The sequence below is a fragment of the Equus caballus genome, chromosome 6 (assembly GCF_041296265.1).
Source record: "Equus caballus isolate H_3958 breed thoroughbred chromosome 6, TB-T2T, whole genome shotgun sequence".
NCBI lineage: Eukaryota > Metazoa > Chordata > Mammalia > Perissodactyla > Equidae > Equus > Equus caballus.
Genome location: NC_091689.1, coordinates 79345853 through 79367268, shown reverse-complemented (window position 1 = coordinate 79367268; position 21416 = coordinate 79345853). Strand labels below are relative to the sequence as shown.

Genomic DNA, 21416 nt, shown 5'->3' with positions numbered 1-21416 from the left:
ATGGACAACCTAGAAGAAATGAATAAGTTCCTACAAAAATATAACCTGCCAAGACTGAATCACGAAGAAATAGAAAATCTGCACAGACCTATTACTAGTAAGGAGATTGAATGAATAATTGAAAATCTCCCAACAAAGAAAGCCTGAAGATAGATGACTTTACTGGCAAATTCTGCCAAACATTTAAGAATTAATGCTAATCTTTCTCAAAATCTTCTGAAAAATATAAGAGGAGGGAACACTTCCAAATATATTTTATGAGGGCATCATCATCCTGATACCAAAGCCCATAAGGGCACTACAATAAAAGATAATTACAGACCAAAATCCGTGACAAACACATATGCAAAAATCCTCAACATAATGTTTGCAAACAGAAGTCAACAGCACACTGAAAGTATCATACATCATAACCAAGTGATATTTATTCCAGGGATGCAAGGTTGGTTTAACATCCACAAATCAATCAATGTGATACACCATATTAACAAAATGAGGGATAAAAACCATATGATCATCTCAGTGGATGCAGAAAAGGCATTTGACAAAATTCAACAAATTCATGATAAAAATTCTTAACAAAGTGAGAGTGGAGGGAGTGCACCTTAACATAATAAAGGCTATATAAGACAAGCCATAGCTAACATCATACTCAATGGGGAAAATTGGAAAATTTTTCCTCTAAGATCTGGAACAAGATGAGGATGCCCACACTCACCACTTTTATTCAACATAGTATTTTGGAAGTCCTAACCAGAACAATTAATCAAGAAAAAGAAATAAAAGGCATTCACGTTGGAAAGGAAGAAGTAAAATTGTCACTACTTGCAGAGGACATGATCTTATATATAGACAACCCTAAAGATGTTGCATAAAAACTGTTAAAACTAATAAACGAATTCAGTAAAGTGGCAGCATACAAAATCAATATACAAAAATCAATCACTTTTCCAAACACTAATAAAAATTGTCAGAAAGAGAAATTAAGAAAACAATCTTATTTACCATTGCATCAAAAAGAATAAAATACATACGAATAAATTTAACCAAGGAAGTGAAAGACCTGTACACCAAAAACTATAAAACATTGAGGAAGGAAATAGAAGACACGAATAAATGGAAATTTATTCTGTGCTCATTGGTTGGAAGAATTAATAGTGTTAAAATGTCCATACTACCTAACGCCATCTACTCATTCAATGCAACTCCCTATCAAAATTCCAATGGCATTTTTCACAGAAATAAAACAAATAATCCTAAAACTTTCTTGGAAGTACAAAAGACCCTGAATGGCCAAAGCCATCATGAGAAAGAAAAACAAAGTTGGAGACATCACACTTCCTGATTTCAAACTATATCACAAAGCTATTGTAATCAAAACAATATGAAAACTGACACATAAATCAATGGAATAGCAGAGAGACCGCAGAAATAAACCCTTGCATCTATAGTCAATTAATTTACCAAAAAAAAGCTAGCATAAACAATGGGGAAAGGATAGTTTCATCAATAAATGGTGTTGGGAAAACTAGACACATGCAAAAGAATAAAACAGGACCACTATTTTACACCAGACACAAAAATCAACTCAAAATGGATTAAAGACTTGAATGAAAGTCTGAAACCATAAAATTTCTAGAAGGAAATGAGGGTTAACCTCTTTGACATTAGTCTTGGCATGATTTTTTAATTTGACATGAAAAGAAAAGGCAACAAAAACAAAATAAACAACTGGAACTATATCAAACTAAAAAGCTTCTGTATGGCAAAGGAAATGATCAACAAAATGAAAAAGCAACCTATGGCATGTGAAAAAATATTTTCAAATCACATATCTCATAACTGGTTAATATGCAAGAAAACAAAAAGAACTCATAAACCTCAATGGAAAAAAACCAAACTATTCAACTATAAAATGGGAAGAGGATCTGAATTGACATTTTCCAAAGAAGACATAAAAAGGACTAAGTACTTGAAAAGGTACTCAACATCACTAATCATCAGGGAAATGTAACTCAAAACCACAATGAGATGTCACCCCACACCTATTAGAAATGCTATTATCAAAAAGACAAGAAATACCAAGAGTTGGCAAGATGTGGAGAAATGGGAATTATTGTGCACTGTTGATGTGAATGTAAACTGGTGCACCACTGTGGAAAACTGTATGGAGGTTCCTCAAAAAATTAGAAGAGAGCTACCATATGATCCAGCAATTCCACTTCTGGGTGTTTATCTGAAGGAAAAAAAAATCACTATCTGTAAAGATATATGCACCTCATGTTCATTGCAGCATTATTCATGATAGCCAAGACATGGAAACAACCTAAGTGTCCATCAATGGATGAAAGAATAAAGAAAATCTGTCTATATATCCATCTATATATCTATATAAAGAAATTTATATATATATAAAGAAAATGTTGTGTATATACACAATGGAATATTATTCAGCCAAAAAAAGGATGGAAATCCTGCCATTTGTGACAACATGGATGGAACTTGAAGGCAATGTGCTAAGTGAAATAAGTCAGACATTAAGTGACATAAGTCAGAAATAAGACAGAGAACGCAAATACTGTACATTCTCACCTATATGTGGAATCTAAGAAACAAACTGAGATCCTAGATACAAAAACAGATTGGTAGCTGCCAGAGGCAGGTTTGGGGAGTAGGGAAAATGGGTTTAGATGGTCAAAGGTACAAACTTCCAATTAGAAAATAAATAGGCCCTGGGTATGTAATGTATGACATGGTGACTATAGTTAACAATACTGTATTGTGTATTTGAAAGTTGCTAAGAGATTAGACCTTAAAAGTTCTCATCACAAGAAAAAAAATTATAACTACTGGAGGTGATGGATGTTAACTGAACCTACTGTGGTTATCATTTTGCAATATATACATATATCAAACCATTGTGTTGTACATCTAAAACTAATACATTGTTATATGCCAATTATATCTTAATTTTAGAAAAGGAAAGTAACACTTTCTCCCTCTAAATATATATTTTTAAAAATTTAGTAATTCTGTTTAACAGAAAAAAATCATAAAGCACAGTCACTCCAATAAAATGAAAATTGGCAAACCCCAAGACAGATCAGGTTTAGTGTATTTATCATGTCATTCAAATTGATAAGAAAATCATTAACTACCATATAATGGGGTGAGTAAATTAAATGAAGAAAATATTTCCAGAAGAATGAATGTAATTAGTAAATATACATAGACAATGTTTCATTGGCATGATAACCAAATAAATATAAACATAAAAATTCGTATCATTTCTTGCTTTTCAAACTAGTACAGTATTTTCTTAGAAGGCAATGGTATACATTCAGGGGAGAAACAGACATTTGCATCATTTCTGGCATCAGAGTGACCCTCTCAATGTTTTTGGAAAGCAATCTATCAGTGTTTGACAAGAGATTCATCAATATTCTTACGCATAAACCCAGTAATAACAGTTCAGGAATGATTCTAAATGTCAAAACAATGTTCTGTATGAAGTAGTTTCATACAATGTTATCTATAATGGTGAAAGTCTAACTCAAATTCTGTTCTAAACAATGTGAGGCAGTTAAATCTGAAAGTTCAACAATTAAACATGCCTAATAGCAGTAAACTTTAAACAAAGCTCGGCAAACTTTGGGTAAGATGCTTAACAGAACTTTAAAATAACTAAAACAAATGTTTGCAATACACTTGCATTAACATGGAAAAATTCTTATGTTATAATATTCAATAGGTAAATCTGGATATCCTATGGTGCATATTGTATGATTGTTACTAGGCATAAAAATGCAGAATACTATAAAAAACATTGATTTGGACTTTTTCTGCTGTGCTGAAATTGATAACAGAGATCACAGAGAGAGTGGTGTATATTTTAAACAAAGTTGGCAATCACTGGGGCCAGATACTTTTTCTCTGAACTTACCAAGATGTGTCAGTACAAATCTGCCATCATCAACCACCACACTACACTCATTTCCCAATCTATGTAAGAAATCTTGGGAGAGGAGAGAGGAATGAAGGAGTCTACAATGTCTTCATCCTGTGGGAAAGTGCAATTTTATTTTATCACAAAATTCTTCATATATTCCTTCCTCTCATTGAGCCAGAGAGATGACTGAAAGTACAGTAGAATGAAAACTCTTTCCTCTATTTGTATACTTTGAATAAAAACTTTTTCATTGTAAAATGAAGAAGCACATTGGTATTTCAGATCAAATTATTATGTTTTAAAACAGTGAAAAATAAATGAAATGCAACTTCAAATAATTTGATGTATACATTCGAAGCTCACTGGCAACAGAGTAGAATCTCACTATACGGAAATGAATATATGGTAGCTGCTATGATTGGCAAGATTTTAGACCAAAAAGTATAAACAAATGTGAATAAAAGCAGCCTAAAGACAACCAAGTTCCTAAAAACACATTTAATATATCGAGTAACAATGTCTGCTTGCTGATAAGCACTTTTTAGAATCTAATCTGTAGAAGAAAATGCCTTTGGAGCAAATGGCTAAGAATTCTTGAAATTATCCAAGTATGCAAAGGAGAACTACATAACAAGATATTAGATGGAATGAAATGTGTCTATGCAAAATTTGTATTATGACTGAAAGAATGTATCATGATAGAAATTTGTCATTAGAAAAGAAGGAATTTAACGTTTCCTTTTGAGTAAATTGTTATTGATAAAGTGACAGCTAGTGAGATGTTGGGAAAGTTTTGCAGAGAGTAGAGAACAGAACAGGATGAAAAGGAGCTGAGTGCACAAAGGGAAGGTAGAGATCATCTATGTCGTTCAGTTTTTAAATTCTGCCCAGAAGCCACAGTGTTTTCCCATCTTTTAAAAAGCTCTTGTAGATCCCTTTCATCCTAGGTCTCATCTCTGAGATTTATTGTGGAGTTCTGAGGAGAAAGACTGCCCTTCAGCTGCAGAACCAGGCAGGCATTGGTCCAGTGACCATCTTGAACCAAACCATAGCTTCGGGCAGCCAGCAGTTCTGCACTGTACTGGTAAATCTGGTTTTCCTTCTTCCATCTTTCCAAGAGTCTTTTCCTCTTCAGGAATGTGTGCCCCAGGTAGAGTCTGGAAAAAGGAAAGAGCAGAACTCCTCTGCAGCTTGAGATGTGGAATTCTCAACGGTCCAATGCTGGCAAGAAACAGCAGAGTCTGATCTGCTGTCCTGATATGGAAACTCACTGTCTTCAGAACCCTTAGCTCCTTTTCCCTATATCCAAGGGCCATTTTAGTTGATGTTCTTTCTTCTTCTCCTGCATGATCCCCAGTCTATGATTCTTTATACTCAATTACCTGTATATTCTCTTAATAGTGAGGTTATAACCTTCAGTGATTATCTAAATCAATTAAAAATAATGATTCAAGAGGTAAATATTTCACCTATTAAGAAGACTAAGTGATTACTTGAGGAGTACTGAAATGAACGAGTCAACACTTTTATGACCACATTTTCTGGGCTGAAATAGCTATTTAACCCGTTGTTTTCCCTTGATTTGGACTAAATTAACACCTCTCTCATATCTATGTGTTCATTTTTTATGCACTGTTAATTTACCTCCCAGCATCTGACATCGCGTAGCCCTTGGAAGTTTTTCTTAATGTCAACTCTCATAATGTCTGGCTTCATATCATATTACCTTGATTCTCTGTTACCTTCTAATTTTATTTTTTCACCCGGAACATTGCAAATACTTTCCCAATGTTCTTCTCACAGCTGCCTTCACCTGTTTGTTCTTCAGACTGTAGATGAGAGGATTCACCATGGGAGTGACCACACTGTACTGCACAGAGAAGATCAATTCCAGGGAGGATCCTGAGGTGGGCATGAGATAGCGGAGAAAAGCAGATCCATAGAAGAAGCTCACTGCAGTGAGGTGGGAGGAGCAGGTGGAGAAGGCCTTGCTTCTACCTGAGGTGGAGCTGATGCTCAGGATGGTAGAGACAATGCAGGCGTAGGAAGAGACGATTGGAAGGAAGGTCCCAAGCCCATGCAGCAGGCTGGAGCAAAATAGGGCAATGAGATTGTTGGAGACATCAGAGCAGGACAGAGGGAAGAGAGAGGGTACCTCACAACTGTAATGGTTGATGGTATGTTTCTCACAGAAGTCCAGGTTGGCAGCTAGGAAGATGTTGATAAAAGCATTCAAAACACCCAAGCTCCATGAGCTGCACACAAGCTGCACACACAGCTGTTTCCTCATCATCTGTCCATAGAGCAGAGGGTGGCAGATGGCAGCATAGCGGTCATAGGCCATCACTGAGAGTAGGCCGACTTCAGTCCCTGCACTGATAAGCACAAAGAAGCCTTGTGCCAGACAGCCGCTCACTGAGATGGTTTTTATCTCAGATAGGAGGTCCTTCAGCATCTTGGGCACGGTGACTGAAGAAAAACAAAGATCCAGGAAAGAGAGGTGACTCAAGAAGAAGTACATGGGTGTGTGGAGGTGGGAATCAGCCCTGATCACCAGCATCATCGTCAGGTTCCCCATTATGGTCAGGAGGTAAATATCCAGGAACAACACAAAGAGCACAGACTGGATGTGGGGGTCGGCAGACAGCCCGAGGAGGAGGAATTGAGTGATGGTGCTGTGGTTCCCCAAGGCCATTTACAAAGGCTACTCCCTAAAAATTAAACAAAAAAATAATGGCAGTGAAGTTTCTTCTGTTCTCCAATCAGTTTTCACATTGCATTGATTCTCTTTTGTTATCACTATTAATCAGCAATTAAATTTTTATCTTCTACACTAGGCCAACTTTTATGTCAGTCACTTGAAGTATAATGGAAAACAAGGCATGGTCTCTCTCATTTTAAAGGTCACACTTCAATGAGATACATATATGAAGATAGGCAATTAGACACCATTGTGATGGGTGAAATGGGAGTTCTAAAGGTGATTATTGGAAGTCAAGAATGAATTAATATTGAGGTACTTAAGCAAAGATTTTAAGAGAATGTAAGCTTTCTCTAGAGAGACATGCAGATTGAGAGAACAGCACACTCAAAGATAAAGAAGTAGGAAATGGGATAGTTATTTTTTAGCTAGACCCTAGAGTGTGAATTGGCAGCACAGTGCAGTCAGTCACAGGTGGGCATGAGGCTAGGGTCAAATCCCAGCTGCACCACTAATTACCTAGGAGACCTTGTTCAAGTGGCTTAACTGTTCTATACCTCAGTTTTCTTGTCTGTAAAATGAGGTGATAATAGTACCAGTCTCATAAGATTTTTGCAAGAATAAAATATATAAAGTATTTAGAAAAATGCCTATAGAAAAAGCTCACATTATTATTGTGATTATTTTCATCGCTATTATTCCTTTGGGTTACAATGTGGGCAGAAGTCAGATAAAAAATAAATCTTCTTGCAGGGCAATGTACTATCAGGAGTTAAAGCTTTTGCTGTGACAATTACTGCATTTTTTTCCTAAAGGAAGTGTAAGAAAATCACACAGACATCACTAAGGAAGCTGTAGTTTGGCATTTTGAAATCACTTTGGAGTTGTTCCCTTCCAAAGTTAAACCATTTAACAATTGTTGAGGGCAATTTCACTCAGGAGGGGAAGGCATATCACTGTTCTGGAAAGGAAGAGAAGCCATAAATGAGACAGGAAGATTTAGGGACTTTAGGTGTACCTTTGGCACTTACCCTTACATTATTTTCTGGGGTGGATGCATATCTTGGTTGGGCAAAGAAGAAAGCAAAGTATGTGAGTGGAAATTTTTCAGGTGCCCAGAGGTGCAGCCAGGATAGAAGACTCTCTCCAGAACAATCCACTCTGGACAATTGCCCCAGACAGGGTAGAACAGGGATAGTGTAAGAGAAGAAGATCAGGGACTTATCCTTTCAGTCCTGTGACAGCTCTTGCTTGACAGGGCCCCTATCTTAAGTTGAAATCCTCAGCTGCTGCTGACCCCTGCCCCAAAGGAAATAGATCTCATCTTTCTTTCTCCAGTCTAGAGAGGCTGCTTGAAACATTCAGTCCTGTATATACCTCAGTTGTGTACATCTCTGATCTTGATCCTTAAGTGTCCAAATCCCAAGTTTCTTTCTCATGCCCAGATTATGTTCTTGTCCTTAGATTCTACTTTTTTTCTAAGAATCTATAGCTAGTTTATAACATCAGGGAGTCTAGTTAAATAATGTTACCCATAGTTCCAACTCTGGCCTGACAGCCTAGATCCTGTCCTTTAGGTATATTCCGGGATTCATTGTGGTGCCCCAGCTTGATTCCTGGTTTTGGCTAATCTTCAGCTACTTGGTACCTGATAATGGAAGGTCCAGCCCAGACTTAACTACCCAGCAGGGGTGACTCCTGAGCCCTTACTTATCAATGCATCATCTGCCATCTCAGCCTCAAAGCCCTTCCCATAACCCAAATCCTGATTACCTGTAAATTCTGTCCAACAAGACAATCTGATTCCCAAGAAGCCTGCAGGACTGTGAGTTAAATCCAGCTTTTAAGAAGATGAATGAACTGAAAAAGGTAGTTTTCTGCGTCCTGAAACATGGTTAAGCTCATGTAATCCTGATGTTAATTAAATGTACTTGATTCTGCAATAATAATAATATGAAGTAGCCACAGGACAGTTGCCTCTGTCAAATGATCTCAGATGTCTTCACCCAGGCAGCTCTTCACTTGGGTTTCTACATGATTGTTGATAACATATCTCAGCCACTCATAGGATTATCTGGTCTAATGAATCCTCAGAATAGCTGTGTTTAAACAGCCTGAGCATTAACTCCCTAGCTTAGAACTTCATGGGAACGACAACTCTGCTGTTCCCAGCAGTCAAAATTTGAAGTCAATCTTGTAGTCAAGAACTTTAGCAAATGTACTAAAAAATGTCAGCAAGTTTAAATTCATGGTGCTTGCTTAAATATGGCCTTTGGAACTACTGGTTTGATGTAATGACTATGAAGCATTACACGCGAACCTTTGTTAGTCTAGAGGGAGTCGATCGGAGATAGATTGGGCCAAGAGTATTTGACCGGCCCTCATGAAGCAATGGGAATTTACCTGGATGTGAGTTAGTGACTCCCTAAGGTGATTATCAAATGGGCAAAGAAAAAAAAAATCAAAGAACTTGATCACTTTTCTAAAGGACTTGACTCCCTTTGTGTGATGCATCTGTGTAGATCCAGCCTAAACAATGGTTCTGTTAAAGTTTGAGTGCTCACAGATTGAGATGTCATGTGGGGACTCATTTGCTTAAGTTTTCATGGTCTTGATGTAAAACACATTTCCATTTACTTATTAAAATGAATTATAAGATTATTAATAAAAGCAGTTTTAGGAAAAAAAAGTAATCCTTAACATTTATCAAGAAGGCAAACAAATAAAATTCCAAGAAATGTTGTTTACAGGTACATACTTGCAACTAGCAGATAAATAACTCCTGGAGACATAATACACAGTACAGTGAATGTAGACAACAGAACTGTATCATAAACATTCAATTTTCAAAAAACGTTCCCACTCCATTGAAGAATGTTGATATGGAGACAAGAAATCATAAAACAGCATAATTGATGCAATGGGAGCACAGATTGTGATTTAGTAGGGATCAGTAATGATATTACATTGAGGAAATTAGAGCAAAATTTTAAAGAAGGTATAAGATGGTTCTTGGAAAACATGTTTCTGAGAGATGGCTATTTTGCATGAATGATGTGTTAAAATGCTCAGGACTGGGAAGAATCAAGCCAAGTTTGGTAAAACATGGGTAGTTCTGAAAAGCTGATGCCTAGGGAAGAAGTGGGCATCATAGCATAGGAGTTAAATTTGTGGGTTCCTGCATCAGAATAGGTTCAAATACCACATCTACACTTAATTACCTATATGACTTTGCATGAGATATATGAAGCTCTGTGCCTCAATATACTTGTATATGAAATGCAGTTAGTAACATAACCACAGTGGGCTTTTGGAATTAAATATGAAATTATATGTAACGGTCTTCAGAAGCACCTACTCCTAACTACTTGTTATTATTATTTTTATTATATTTGAGGTTGTAAGTTTATACAAATGTCACCTAAATTCTCAGATAGGGTGAAGCACTATCAAAGACCAAATCTGCTGCCGCTCATGCTGCTGTTGTTGTTACTGCTTCATATGCCTTTATCAAGAGAGGTGTAAGAAAATCACGTTGAAACCACTCACAATATCTCCCCTCCTCTGCTCATGACCAAACTGGAAGGCAAATTAGAAGTTTAGAATTATTTTGGAGTGGAACGGGTCTCTATTTTGCAATTACTGCGAGTGGCTTCATTCAGAAAGGAGGGTATAAAATTGCTGCAATAGGTATTGCTGCAACACTGCAAAATAGCAAGGGAGAAAGAAAGCGATTGGGATTCAGTGTACACCCCTGGGCTTGCCCTGATGAGTATCACTAAGATGGATGTGCAACCCAGAAAAGGCCAGAATCTCTAGAAGGTAAGCAGGAGGAATGCTTGAAAGGTTTCATGCCAGAGAATACTTAATGGGTATCCTGGCTGTAGCAGGGTGCAGAAAACAGGACTCTGCCCAGTACTACATGTTCTGAAACATGCTCCCAGACAGCAAAGGAAAAAAGTTTGAGAAGTCATCCTGTAGGACAGTGAGAATTTGACTCAGAGTTCCTAGTTTCTATTAGAAACACCCACTCTACTAGTCCCTGCCCCACAGGAGGAAGGCTCCACTTACTAACTTTTCTCTGCTCATCTTTAGAAGCCTGTTTCAAACAGGAATAGAGAATTCAATCCTTTATATGTATTCCTCGTCATACAGATCTTAGATTAGCTTTCTGGCTTTCATCCTGAGACATTGTCCTCAGTCTTCATATGCCAAATTTCTCCTTCATGATCAGATTGTATTGCTGTCCCTCAACTCTGTTTTTCATAAGTCTTCAGGTCTGGATTACAACATTGCTCAATTTCAAGGAACACTATTTACCCGTGACTCCCATCTTTGGCTGCACACCCTAAAGTCTGACCTTGGGTCACCAACGGGACCCATTTTGGTGGCTCAGTCAATTTCCTAGTCCTGGCCATTCCCCGTAAGTCCAAAGCTGAGTCAAGTGGTAATTCTGATTCCTTACTTATTAACCCCTTATCCATAAACCCAACCTCAAAATCCTCCCCAAACTCCAAAGACACATTACCTGTATATTTTGCACAATAAGACAATCTGCTCTCCAGTTTGATGGCAAGAATTCCCTTTAGATTCCTCTATTAAGAAGAAAGATTACCTGGAGAAATTGGCTTGTGAGTATTTTAGCATGGTAGAATTTATAAAATAAACTGATGATGAAATGTTTTACTGAATTCTACACTAAAAAATTTATATAGCCACAGGGCAGTTCCTTTTTTCAAAGGTCTCAAATACTTTCATTTTCTTTGTTTCTAATATTGTGTCTCAGTCACATGCAGTATTGTTTGGTTTAACTAGTCCGCAGGGCAGCTATGTTTAGGCAGCTGGATGGTTTGATTTCTTGCCCTTGGCAGCCCAGGGGATGGTGAGAGCAACAGCTTTTATATTCTATAGTAACAATCTGACTTCGGATTTAGCTTTCAAGAACTGTTTTCAACATTGAATTTTACCAGGACCAATGGGAATCTTGTAGGTGTGGCCTCTGGAAGTTTGGGACGGTGCAATGACCTGTAATCATTAATTCTGAACTCTTCTGAGTCTAGTGGGAGTTGAAAGTAGAAAGAGTGGCCAAAGGGGTATTTGCCTCCTTCCCAAGCAGTAAGGAATAGTTCTGAATTGAAGTTAAGGGCTGTATCTTCTCTCTGGCACTTCTCAGGTGAAATCACCTGCAGTTAAATTTGCTCTGTAAGGGGATTTGTTCATCAAATAAGTCCAAAAAAAAAAAAAAAAGTTAACTAGCACAGTTTATTCCCTATGGTGCCTATTTCAATCCATTGTGTTTATGGATCCACTTAGAGACCCACGCAGGGCCCTGTAACAGTTTGATTACTCCCAGATTTGGGAGTATTTAGGAAAACATGTGTTTAAAAGGTTATTACAGATTTAAGTATGACTAGACAGCTGTCTAAATCAGAATTTCCATTTATTTATTTACAGTGAGCCATTAGGTTTTCATTCAAACTAGACTGTTCTGGCACAATATTTTCCTTACTATTAGTTATCAAATAAATAAGCAAAGAAAACACAATTCAAGGATGTTTTATAACAATCAAGTTCACTTTTTAAGAATATGTGCTTTCTTATCTATATGATTTTAAAGTATTTTGTTTTTAATTATTGCTACAATTATACCTTTCATTCACATATGTATCTAAAAATCTATGCATATATGAATGTGCATATTTAAGGATTCCATGGAAGCATCATGGTGAGAAACAACACAGTGTTTGAAAGATTTATTTGAGTCTGTCATCTGTCACAATATACAAACACTTTCTTCAGCATCTTCAGGTCCTTTGGCCTATGTTCAAGGGCCACTCAGTTGAAGCTCATGATTCTCCTGCTACATAGCTGAAGTCTATTGCTGTTTTTACTCAACCATTCAGAACCTCTATTTAAGTGTGAATTTGTGGCTTCCATTGACTTTTCCTGAAGTCAATTACTAATAATGACCGAAGACACAAACATTTACCTAATAAGAAGATTAAAGTGATTATTTGGTGGGTACTGGGAACAATGAATTAACACTTTCATGAAAACATTTTCTAAATTGAGATAGTTCTTTAGCCCATTGTTTTCCCTCTACTTGGACTAAATAAACACCTTTCTAATATCTCCATGTTCATTTTTGATGCACTGCCTATTTATCTTGTAACATCTGACATTGTGTAGAGCCAGGAAGTTTTTCTTAATGTCATCTCACTCATGCGTGGCTAGTATCATATTATACTGATTCCCCATTATCCTTTAGTGTTATCTTTCCACTAGGAAAATGGCAAACACTTCCCAGTGTTCTTCTCACAGCTGCCTTCACCTCCTTGTTCTTCAGGCTGTAGATGAGAGGATTCAGCGTGGGAGTGACCACACTGTACTGCACAGAGAAGATCAATTCCAGGGAGGATCCTGAGATTGGCATGAGATAGCAGCAAAACCCTGAGCCATAGAAGAAGCTCCCTGCAGTGAGGTGGGAGGAGCAGGTGGAGAAGGCCTTACTTCTGCCTGAGGTTGAGCTGATGCTCAGGATGGTGGAGACAACGTGAGCATAGGATGAGATGATTGGGAGGAGGGTCCCAAGCCCAAGCAGCAGTGTGGAGTAGAACAGGACTATGAGATTGGTGGAGACATCAGAGCAGGACAGAGGGAAGAGAGAGGGCACCTCACAGCTTTAATGGTTGATGGTATATTTCTCACAAAAGTCTAGGCTAGCAGTTAGGAGGATGTTGATAAGAGCATTAAAAAAAAAAAACCAAGCTCCATGATTCCCACACAAGCTGCACACACAGCTGTTTCCTCATCATCTGTCCATAGAGCAGAGGGTGGCAGATGGGAACATAACAGTCATAGGCCATCACGGAGAGCAGAAAGCCCTCAGTCTCTGCAGTGATAAATATAGAGAAGCCTTATGCCAGGGATCCCCTTGCTGAGATGGTTTTTATCTCATATAGGATGTCCTTCAGTGTCTTGGGCACAGTGACTGAAGAGAAACAAAGATCCAGGAAAGAGAGGTGACTCAGGAAGAAGTACATGGGTATGTGGAGGTGGGACTTAGCCCTGATCACCAGCAGCATGGTCTGATTCCCCATTATGGTCACGTGGTAAATATCTAGGAACAGCACAAAGAGCATAGACTGAATGTGAGGGTCAATAGACAGCCTGAGGAGGAGGAAGTCAGTGATAGTGCTATGGTTCCTCAAGGCCTTTTACATAGTTTATTGCTAGAAATAATATGAAGAGCCATGGCAGCAAAATTCTCCTATCCCCCAATGATTTTCTCATTGCATTGATTCTCTTTTCCTATCACTATTATTCAGTAAACGTTTTTACTCTCTACTATTGCATAGGTTTGTGTTAGTCACTCGGAACATAAAGAACATTAAGCTTATTTCCTCCTCTTAAAATGCTCCCACTCAATCAAATAACGTGGATACATAGCCAAGAAATAATAACACAATATAAATTATGCAATTGGTGCTGCAATTATGATTTAGAGAGGGCTCAATAGTAACATTACATTGAGGAAATTTGAGCAAAACTTTTAAGAAAGTATACGATTGCTTTTGGAAAATGTTTATCTCAGACACATTTGGTTTACATGAACAACGTGTTCAAAGGCTCAGAACTGAGAAAAATCAAGCGATGTTTGGTAAAACATGGGTAGTTCTGAAAAGTTGATGTAGAGTATGAGTGGGTATGATGGATTCATTGCTAAACGTGGGCTCCTGCTTCACACTAGGTTCGAATCCCAGCTCTTCCACTAATTAGCTATTTGACTTTGTATAAGCTAAATAAAGCCCTGTGCCTCAATCTGTTCATGTATAAATGCACATAATAACAGTGCCACAGAGGGGTTCTAGGATTAAATATTAAATTATATATAAAGCTCTTCAAAAGCACCTCTTCCTAAGTATTCCATTGAAACTGTGATATATATAGAATGAATACTATTTAGCCTTAAAATTTATGTAGAGAGAGAATTTATATACATATATTTATTTATATATACATATGTAATTATATACATATATAAGTCAATAAATGGAATATTATTGAGCTTTAAAAAATAAGGAGATCCTGCCATTTGGCAAAATGGGAGACCTAGAAAGACATTGATGCTAAGTGAAATATGCCCGACACAGAAGGAAAAATACTGTTTGCTCTCATTTATTTGTGGTGTCTAAAAAAGTCAAATCATAGAAGCAGAGAGTAGAAGTGGAGTTACCAGGGGCAAGGAGGTGGAAGAATGGGGAGATGTTGGTCAAAGGACACAGGTTAGAATTATGTAGGATGAAAAAGTCTTGGAACTGACTGGGCAGTTTGATGAATACAGCTAATAATCCTGGACTGTAAACTGAAAAAGAAAAAGAAAAGGAAGATTGGATACAGCAAGGGGGAAAACAGAAATTGGAAAAAAATAAAGTTTTGAGTTAAGACTTGTTTGACAAACCAGTCACATAATTACATATATATACATAAAAATTCCACTCACTCCCTCCACACACATATAGCATGCTTGTTTTGAAAACATGTGATACTACTTTACTTTTTAATTTTATATCATTCTGCACCTTTTATTTTATTTTTAATAATATGTACGCATTTTTTGAAAGTTAAGGTGTAACTCTCAAGGAAAAATTCATTATTTATTATTATTATCATTTCTTGAGATTAAAAGGCTAGGCAAAATTACCGAAATTCTCACATAGGGTGATGCACTATCAAAGACCAAAGTTGTTGCTGCTAATGCTGCTGTTTTGTCATTATTTTATATGGCTTTACCAAGAGAGGTGTAACAAAACCACATTGAAATTTCTCACGGTAGCTGCCCTCCTTTGCTCATGACCCCAGTTGTAAAGTAAGTTGGAAGTTTACAATTATTTTGGAGTGGAGCCCATCACCACTTTGCTGTTACTATGGGCATCTTCACAAAGAAAAGAAGGTACGTAATTGCCTCAATGGTTATAGGGGCAAGACTGCGGAGATGACAAGGGAGAAAGTGGTTAGGACTCAGTGTAGTCCTCTGAGCCCACCCAGAAGAGCGTTAGTAGGATGGATGTGTATTCCAGGACAAGAAAGAATTTCTAGAAAAGTAAGCAAGAGGAGTGCTTGAAAGGTTTCATGCCAGGGAATACTTGAATGGGTATCCTGGCTATAGCAGCAGCCAGCAGAGAGGACTCTACCCAGTATTGTACTTTCTGGACCATGCTCCCAGGCAGAATAGGAAACACATTTGGGAAGTCATCTTTTAGGACAGTGAGAATTTGACTCAGGGCTCCTAATTCCTGTGAGAAACACGCACTGTTGCTAATCGCTGCCCCACAAGAAAAAGGCTCCACTCACCAAATTTGCTCATACTCAGAGGCCAGTTTTAAACAGGAATAGAGCATTCAATCCTTTATATTCCTCTATCATACAGATATTTAGATTAACTTTCTGGCTTTCATCCTGAGACACTCTCCTCAGTCTTCATATGCCAAGTTTCTCTTTCATGGCTAGATGGTGTTCATGCCCCTCAACTCTGTTTCTCACAATCCTTCAGGTTTGGATTACAACATTACTCCATTTCCTAGAACATCGGCTGTTTACCCATGACTTCCAGCTTCGGCCTTCTAGCCTAAACTCTCACTTTGGGTCAGCCATCGGACTCATTATGATGGCTCATTCAGTTTCCTTGTTCTGGTCATTCCTCGTACGTCTGAAGTGCAGCCAAGGGGAAGTTCTGATTCCTTAATTAATAACTCTTTAGCCATAAACCCAGCCGCAAAGTTCTTCCCATACCCCAAACACACATTACCTGTGTATCCTGTCCTATAGGGAAATCTGCTCTCCAACTTGGCTGCAGGACTTTTATTTAGATTTATCTACTAAGTGGAGGATGAACTGGGGAAAGTGGCTTCTAAGTCTTGTATCATGGTAGAGTTTATAAAATCCTATTGATGATGAAATGTTTTACTGAATTCTACACTAAAAAAGTTAAATAGCAATAGGGCAGTTCCTTTTTTCAAAAAGTCTCAAATTCTTTGGTTTTCTAACATCATGTCTCAGCCATGTGTAGTACTGTTTTGGTTTAACCAGTCTGCAGAGCAGCTCTGTTTAGTCAACTGATTGGTTTGATTCCTTGCTCTTGGCAATAGTTTGTATGTTCTATAATCACAACTTGAAGCGAGACTTAGTTGTCAAGAACCTTAGCAACATTGACATTTTTGAGGATAAGTGAGGATCTCTCATATCTGTGATCTTGTAACATCTGGGTGATGCAATGACCTATGATCATTAATTTTAAACTCTTCTGAGTCTAGTGGGAGTTGAAAGTAGACAGAATAGCCAAAGTGTTATTTGCCTGGCTCCTCAAGCAGGGAAGGAAAAGTTTTCAATCTGCCATCTAAGGGCTTCATCTTCTCTGTGGGTCTTAGGTAAAAACACCTCCAGTCAAATTTGGTGTCTAAAAGTGATTTTTTGAGCAAAGAAGTAAAAAGAAAAAAATAAGTTAGCATTTTTTATTTTAACATTTTTTATTTTACAGTCTTTTCTTAAACTGTCTATTCACATCCATTTGCTTTGATGGATCCAGTTAGATTCCTACACAGGACACTGTTACAATTTGTGCACTCCCAGCCCTTGGGTGTGTTTAGGGAAGTTTTGTTTAATAAGTTTACTATGATCTTATGTAAGAATAGATTGCTTTATGAATAAAAATTTCTATTTATTTCCTACAATCAGCTATAAGATTTTCAGTCAAACTCAACTGTTCTGGCATAATATATTTTTCCTCACTGTTATGAAAGTAAGTAATGGTAATACAATTAAAGAATTTTTGGAATAGTCAAGTCTACTTTTCAGATATTTTCTCTTTTTTAACTATATGGAGTGGTGAGGTATTTTTTTTTCTGATTATAATATTAATATATTCTTGTACCTAAGGACTTCTACACGCACATATGTGTATTTTTAAGGGTTCTGTGAAAGTTTGATATAACTACTTCCCCCATATGAAAATTATATGAATCCATCTTTGATTATATGTGTATATGTGTGTGTCCAAGTAAAAAGATATATATTCAAAGAGTTATGGTAGCTTTGGTATAGTGTACCATGATGAATGATATTTATTATGCAGTTCTTGGCTGTTATTTCCTAAAACAAAAGATTAATTAATTGAAATTCACTAATATTAAAATTATGGATTTCTGTTAATTGAATGACAACATTAAGAAAGTGAAAACAGCCAGCAATTGAGAGAAGATAAATACATTACATATGTATGAAAAAGAGATATATGTAGAATATAAAAAGATCTCCTGGGGATGGCCCCATGGATTAGTGGTTAAGTTTGGTGTGCTCCACTTTGGTGGCCCAGGTTTGCAGGTTCGGATCCCAGGCATGGACCAACACCACTCTGTCAGGCATGCAGTTGTGGCACCCTCCCAAACAAAATGGAGGAAGACTGGCACAGATCTTAGCTCAGGGCTAATCTTCCTCAAGCAGAAAAAGAGGAAGATTGGCAACAGATGTTAGCTCAGAGTTAATCTTCTTCAGAAAAAAAAATCTCCTTCAAATAAATAATAAAATGTCAAATAGACAATTTTAAATTAGGCAAAAGAGTTAAACTGTCCCTTCACAAAGGAGGATTTCAAAATAATCAATAAACAAATTAATATATGCTGAACATTATTCAGGAAGTGCAATTTAAATTGCAATGAGATAATGCTATACCCTACCCCATAATCTATCATTTGCCTATTTAAAAATTATTTGAACTTGACGCACATATTTTATACTCTTTTATAATGAAATATTTAACAATAATAAAAAATAAATAAATTACTAATGTTTCAATAATAAAAAAGAAAAATGTATGGAACATTATAGTTAAATTAAAAACATGAGCATGAACTGGTCCCTTTAAGAGATTCCCCCTCAAGAACCTGTCCTGCCTCTGTTGTCATCCACCTTTCAGGAATACCCTTCAGATATGATAGGGAGAGTGATGTTCCCAGTATATCAGTGCTCAAACACAATCATAAGTTCACCCATCCTATAAATAACACTCAGGTATGTGCTGGGGTTATTACCAGTTATTTACACTGGAGAGGCCATCTTACAAATAACCAGATTCTCCAAGCATCTGAGAACCATATGGAATCCTTAATCTGGTCAGGAATTATGGTCAACAGTCTGTGCGCATTAAAGCCCAAGGGAGCAGCCCCAGCATTGGAGAGAGCCCTCCTGAGCCTTGGGATCTATAGGGCTGCCTTTATGCTATTATATTGTCTTACCCCTTCCTCTTTGCCCTGTAGGGTATTTGCCTGAGTCTTCATTATTTTTCTCTCAATCATTGTCTTTCAAGTGACATCAGAACACTGACTCTACCCATCATATGTAGAGTGATATCAACAGGTCACCCCTGGTCCCAGGCCCTCTTTCATTCTAAGAATTTTAAATGCTTTTGACAAAAGCTACCTGGCAAGCTGCATCAGCTAGAGGTGGCAGATCAAAGGCAAACCTGTGTCCTACCCCTTCAAGTAACCACTAAACAAGTCAAAATATACAACCACAATTTTTGAAAACAAGGTCTGTATGGCCTTTTCCTAGCACCAGCAAGCTGCACCAGAAACACAGGCCCTAACCCTACAGCCTCTGATGAGCTGAGGATGGGAGATGGTAGGCAAGAAAGCAAAAACACCACAATACTTTCTTACTGAAATTTAGCAGCCTTTTTCTTTTTTAGGTATTCCCTTGCTTGCCATAAGTCTTTGATCAGGTTCCAGAGTTTCAAGAAAGTGGATTCTGTTACTTTTTGCAGCTTCGTGGTTGCTTCAGTGGAGGGACCCACTCAATGGCTCCCTACTCCACCAGTGTCTATGTACCTTATTTATTTTTGAAGCTCTGCTTTAAGATCCACATGCATTTACGAAGTTATATCTTTTCGGACGTTTTGACTCCTTTATCATTATGTAGTGTACCTCTATTGCTGATAATCTTTCTTATTCTGAAGTATATTTTGAAATTAAAATAGTTACTCTGGGTTTCTTTTGGCTAGTCTTTCATGGTATATTTTTGTCCATCACTTTTTTTCCCACTTATTTGTGTCATATATTTGAAATTGGTTTCTATAGTTAGGGCTTGCTTTTTAGTGAAATCTGCTAATATCCCTACTTTACGTTTTTAGACCATTTATATTTAAATTCAGTTTTAATATAGTTGGATTAAGATCTACCACCTTCTTAACTTTCTATTTGTTCTGTTTCTTTTTTTCTTCTTTTTCTGCCTTCTCCTGTTTAGTTGTGTATTTTTAAGAGTCCATCGTATCTCCTTTATTAACTTATTATTTATATCTCTTTTAAAAACTTTTTTTAGTGGTTGCCCTAGGATTTAACCATATTATTTTTAAATAATCTGAAGATATCTTCAAAAATATTTTGCCTTGTCAGAAGGTGCATTTGGCACCTGAGAAGGGTGCCAAAGCTGTTGGTTAGAGACCCAAATATGAAAACTTCCATCTTAGGCCAAAGGGTATAGGTCCCTTAGTGAGGCAAGCAGCAGCCTATGTGAGTTTTTTTAACACATCACAGTGGAGTGCCAAAACCAAAGCGTCTGATGGGCGTAACTTCCTATGAGTGAAAAGAAGTGAGTCACAACTATACATATTTCATAGTTCTATTTATTTAAAGTTCACAGACAGGCAAAACTAAATTATATAAAGAAAATCAAAGAAAATTCAGAGTACTGGTCAGTTTGGGGGAGTGGAGAAGAGGTCGTGAAGTGAATAATTTCTTAAACTGAGTATTGGGTACATGAGCGTTCATTTCATAATCATTCTTTAACTGGTACACACGTGTTTTGTACATTTTTTTTGTAAGAGTGATATTTTTATAAGATAAAATGATAAAAGAAATAGAATAGGCTGCAAGGGTTTTAATAGTAAAAAAGCAAAGAACATAATGAAACTAGGGTAAAATTGAAAAACTTAGCAGGAACTGTCACCTTGCAAGTCTCCCTTTCTGGCATATTTGCTACGCTTTTTTGTCACCCGTCCTAGAGGACGAATCTTCAGGCCTGATAAGGGAAAGATGTTCCTGGGAAATTAATACTGAGAATTTTCCCTCAAATTCAACTTCTCAGTAATAAGCACTCAGGTTTATGCTAGGATTGTTACTAGTTACTTATACTTCTTGGGAAGGCCAATATGCAGGCAGTCTCCTTGAATTTCTGGAGGCCAGAAGGGCAGAAAAATCCTTGGGAGAATGGTACAAAGAGCTTCTCTAAGGCCTAGACAGGATCCTTTCAATGATCAGTCGCTATAGTAAGCAGTGAGGTTCTATTGTGGGCATCGAAGTTCAAGGGTATTCCTCCTCCAACGAAGAGAACACTGCTGAGCCTCTTGATTTATAGGGAAGTCTTCACACAGTTATGATTTCATGTCTTTGACTTATACTTAGGGAATTTGACTAAGTCTGTTCGTATCTTTCTCTCAATCACTGTCATCTGGTGGCATCTGTGCACTGACTATAAGCAGCCATCATCCCAAGGTGTAGTTCCTTATGCTCCCCTTCACCATAGGAAGCTTGACCTTAGAGGGTTGCTGGTGTTGAAACTTAGGTCAAAGAAACCAAGAAAGTCCTTGAATATCCTGTTGTCTGTGGAGGGGGATAATGTATTTAAAGTTTTCTGGAGTATCAATTGGGAAGAGGCTCCAATTTTGAGTTATCAATGGGCAGATGAGGATGAAAAGTCTTTATAACTGACAATTGG

At 37.3% G+C, this 21416-nt stretch overlaps 1 protein-coding gene and 1 pseudogene across 1 annotated transcript; both read right to left on the bottom strand.

Moving 5' to 3' along the window:
• Window positions 1-5708: 5708 nt before the first annotated feature.
• Window positions 5709-6644, bottom strand: OR8S24 (olfactory receptor family 8 subfamily S member 24). The gene is given in 1 exon segment (NM_001391030.1): window positions 5709-6644. A coding segment is annotated over 1 exon segment (936 nt).
• On the bottom strand, window positions 12919-13864 carry OR8S36P (olfactory receptor family 8 subfamily S member 36, pseudogene; annotated as a pseudogene).